Here is a 4,360-nt window from a genome sequence, read left to right on the forward strand (position 1 = left end):
GAAAACCTTACGCCGATTGATCAGAAGGACTTGGACAAGGTTTGGGGTAAAAAAAATTTGGATCGGATTACAACTTTGGAACCGTTCAGGCGGGATCATCGCCGAACCATTATAACACCTGCCCCAATTTCACTTTTTGGGGGACTTAGGATTTTTATTTTGGTGTGACTGAACCTCAGAGAGAGGTTGCCTACGTATCCTTTTGGAATCAAGTCGAACGTAGTTCAGGGAAACATTTTGTTTTGTTGTTTTAGTTTTGTTTTGTTTTCTTTTTTTTTTTTTTTTTACAAACGTCTTCGAGTTCCAAAGAGGGTAATGAGAGAAAGGTAAACGACTCAAAGGGTTAGCAAAGAATTGGAATGTTTGGGGTAGCGAGAATGAAAGTCTTCGTCATCCCAATCGGATAATGTTATTGTTGCAGAAGGATTATACATAGTACCTTTTGATTGCATCTGCAATTACAGCTGTTTCAGGGTCATTTCCTTCAATATCTCCCAGATATAATGCCCTTTTTGGCAACAATTTTCTGACAATATATGGGCCTTCCAGTTAGGAGCAAACTTTCCTTTTGCTTCCTGATGATGGGGAAGAATACGCCTTAAAACGAGTTGCCCCACTTCAAAATTTCTAGTCCGCACTTTCTTGTTGTAGGCACGGGCCATTCTTTGTTGATACAACTGCCCGTGGCAGACTGCAGCCATTCGATTTTCATCGATTAGGGTTAACTGTTCCAGACGAGTTTTAATTCACTCACTGTCTTCAATTTCAGCTTTAACAATGATACGGAGGGAAGAGATTTCAACTCCTAAGGGTATTACGGCTTCAGTGCCATAAACCAAAAGATATGGGGTTGCTCCGACTGATGTGCGCATAGTAGTACGATATCCCAACAATGCAAATGGAAACTTTTCATGCCACTGCTTAGAGCTTTGAATCATCTTTCTCAAAATCTTTTTGATGTTCTTGTTTGCTGCTTCGACGGCACCATTGACTTTGGGACGATAAGGAGTAGAGTTCTGATGCGTTATCTTGAATTGTTCACATATCTCCCTCATCAAATGACTATTTAAATTTGCAGCATTATCCGTAATGATAGTTGCAGAAATACCAAAACGGTAGATTAGGTTAGAATGTACGAAGTCTACTAGAGCTTTCTTGGTGACAGATTTGAGAGTAATTGCTTCGACCCACTTTGTGAAGTAGTCGATAGCGACTAATATGAATCTATGTCCATTTGAATCTTTCGGCTCAATCGGCCCGATGACATCCATGCCCCAAGCAACAAATGGCCAAGGTGCTGACATGGGATGCAATTCTGTAGGCAGTGCATGAATCAAGTCACCGTGTACCTAACATTGATGACATTTACGGACGAAGCTAGAGCAGTCTTTTTCCATAGTCATCCAGTAATAACCCGCTCGAAGGATTTTCTTTGCCAGAACATACCCATCATGTGGGGTCCTGCGTGCACTTCATACATGATTCTTCTGGCCTCTTCAGCATCAACACATCTTAACAAGTTGAGACCCTGAGTCTTTTTGTACAAAACATCACCGCTCAAGAAGAAACCACTTGTGTGTCGTCTAATGGTTCCCTTTTGGTCTCCACTGGCTTGCTCGAGGTATTCCTTAGTTTTCAGAAATCTTTTGATGTCATGATACCATGGATGAATATTTGGTTCTACCTCAACCATATTACAGTAACCGTGCCTTTCCCGGATTTGGATTTCCAAGGGATCAATGTGGGCATTGCCTGGGTATGGCAGCATCGAGGCTAAAGTAGCAAGTGCATCAACTAGTTCATTGTGACAATGAGGGATGTACCTGGACTCTATTGACTTGAATCGCTTGCTATGATCTTCCACATATTTCTTGTAGGGAATAAGTTTGACATCTCGGGTCTCCCATTCTCCTTGAGCTTGTCGGATAATCAGATCTGAATCTCCCATGATTAACAATTCTTCGACATCTTGGTCGATTGCCATGTTCATACCTATAATGCAGGCTTCATACTCGGCAGTGTTGTTTGTGCAGAAAAACCAAAGCCGGGCTGTGGCTGGATAATGCTGACCAATGGGTGAGATCAAGATAGCCCCAATTCCAACACTTTTTGCGTTTGCCGCTCCATCAAAAAAACATTTTCCAAGCATTGGTGTCTTCAAATATTGCCTCAGCTGAATTTATCTCTTCATCCGAGAAGTAGGTGCTCAAAGGTTGGCATTCATCATCAACCGGGTTTTCAGCCAGGTGATCTGCTAATGCCTGGGCTTTCATTGCCGTGCGAGTGACGTAGACTATGTCAAATTCAGTGAGTAGGATATGCCACTTTGCTAACCTCCATATGGGCATTGGCCTCTGGAATATGTACTTTAAAGGGTCCAACCTGGTAATGAGGTAAGTGGTGTAGGCCAACAAGTAATGCCTCAGCTTCTGAGCAACCCAAGTTAAGCGTAGTAAGTTCTTTCCAACAAGGTATATTTGGATTCATAACTTGTGAACTTTTTGCTCCAATAGTATATCGCCTGTTCTCTTTTCCCAGTTATATCATGTTTTCCGAGGACACATCCAAAAGAATTCTCCAAGACTGTCAAATACAAGAACAGAGGCCTTCCCGGTTCAGGCGGGACCAAGACTGGCGGGTTTGACAGGTATTCTTTGATTTTGTCAAAAGCTTCCTGGCACTCGTCTTTCCATTTAATTGCTGCATCTTTCTTTAACAGTTTGAAAATGGGTTCACATATAGACGTCAATTGGGCAATGAATCGGTTGATGTAATTCAATCTTCCCAGCAAGCTCATAACATCTTTCTTAGTTCTTGGAGGAGGCAAATCTCGAATGGACTTTATCTTTGTTGGGTCTAACTCGATGCCCCTCCGACTAACTATGAATCCCAAGAGTTTGCCAGATGGAACCCTAAATGCACATTTGTCTGGGTTTAGATTTAAATCATATTTACGCAACCGACCAAGAATTTTCTCAAATCCCGAACATGGTCATCCTGGGTCCTGGACCTAATGATCACGTCGTCCACATACACCTATATCTCTTGGTGCACATATCATGAAAAATGGCAGTCATGGCCCTTATGTAGGTTGCCCCGGTATTTTTCAGACCGAAAGGCATGACTTTATAATAGTACGTGCCCCAGGGTGTGGTAAAAGCTTTTCTTTTCTGCATCCTCTTCATCCATAAACACCTGGTGATATCCTGCATAACAATCCACGAAGGACCGTATCTCATGTTTGGCGCAGTTATCAACAAGGATGTGGATGTTCGGCAAAGGGAAGTTATCCTTAGGACTTTCTTTGTTCAGATATCTGTAATCCACACACACTCGAATTTTCCTGTCCTTCTTTGGCACTGGCACTACATTGGCTAACCATGTGGTGTATCGAACCACTCGGATCACCCCCGCTTTCAACTGTTTTATGACCTTTTGTTTAATCTTGTCACTGACATCAATTTTGAACTTCCTTTGCTTTTGCTTGACATGGGGATAATCGGGGTAGGTGGGTAACTTATGAACCACCAAATCAACACTCAGTCCTGGCAAGTCGTCGTATGACCAAGCAAACACATCTTTGAACCCAAACAAAAGTTGGATCAATGCGTCCCGGGTTTTTTCATCTGTGTGAAGCTTATCTTGGTTCATTATTTCACAATTAGACAGCATGTTCGGATCTTAGCATGAAGCCCGCAAGCATGTCATACTATTTAAAGCCGCATTATTAGAACTAAAAGAAAAAATAAAAGAGAAAAATAACAAAAATCAGAAAGAATAAAGAAAGATGAACGATGAAATATTGATTTCATTTCTTGGAATTTGAAGATAACAAGGTTTACATTGGGAATTAAAAGCAGGAAACTAAAGAAAACATCCGAGTTACACCCTGAAATAACTCATGATGTAGAAAAAGTGGCAGGACTGGACTACCGGGATTCCCGCCTAATTGGGAATGGAGTTGCCTTCCAATTTTGTAGTTTGGCACTGGGTCCTATGTATAGCACCTCAGCGGTGCTTGAGCCTTCCCCTGGTTAGACCATGTGGGTTTCATACAGCATCTGCCTCATAGCCCCACAAATTTCTTCAATTTTCTCGGCCGTAAAGGCCTCATCTTCCTCTTCCTCACTGTACTTAGGCTTGACAAATGTCCTATAAAGATGTGGAATAGGCTGAAGCAAAACCCAATCATTGCTTTTTCTTTTATCCGCCCATTTTTCATCTGCTGGTGTGGGTTGGAAACCTACCCCAAAGAATTTCTTACTAGCAGCTAGAGTGATGGGTTCAGCGATTCCTTGCAATGACTTCCCGAGTCCTTTCCTTGGTTTGTAACCATGCCTGATCATTTCTTTGGCCACCA

General features: G+C 42.1%; 1 protein-coding gene across 1 annotated transcript; it reads right to left on the reverse strand.

The window, feature by feature from the left end:
* Nucleotides 1-746: 746 nt before the first annotated feature.
* LOC138883980 (uncharacterized) lies at nt 747-1,948 on the reverse strand. Its single transcript, XM_070164710.1, has 2 exons — nt 1,447-1,948; nt 747-1,315 (listed from the first exon to the last, which is right to left on the reverse strand). The coding sequence occupies exons 1-2, from the start codon at nt 1,946-1,948 to the stop codon at nt 747-749; spliced, it is 1,071 nt and encodes a 356-aa protein (XP_070020811.1).
* Between the last annotated feature and the right edge of the window lie 2,412 nt (nt 1,949-4,360).

The sequence above is a fragment of the Nicotiana sylvestris genome, chromosome 12 (assembly GCF_000393655.2).
Source record: "Nicotiana sylvestris chromosome 12, ASM39365v2, whole genome shotgun sequence".
NCBI classification, from domain to species: Eukaryota; Viridiplantae; Streptophyta; class Magnoliopsida; order Solanales; family Solanaceae; genus Nicotiana; species Nicotiana sylvestris.

Bases quoted from the DNA above. Each gene is read 5' to 3' on its own strand.
- LOC138883980 (XM_070164710.1), bottom strand. From the start codon at position 1,948: ATGGGAGATTCAGATCTGATTATCCGACAAGCTCAAGGAGAATGGGAG. The intron at 1,316-1,446 runs GTATGTTCTGGC...CACTGCCTACAG, and splicing joins CGCAGGACCCCACATGATGG to AATTGCATCCCATGTCAGCA.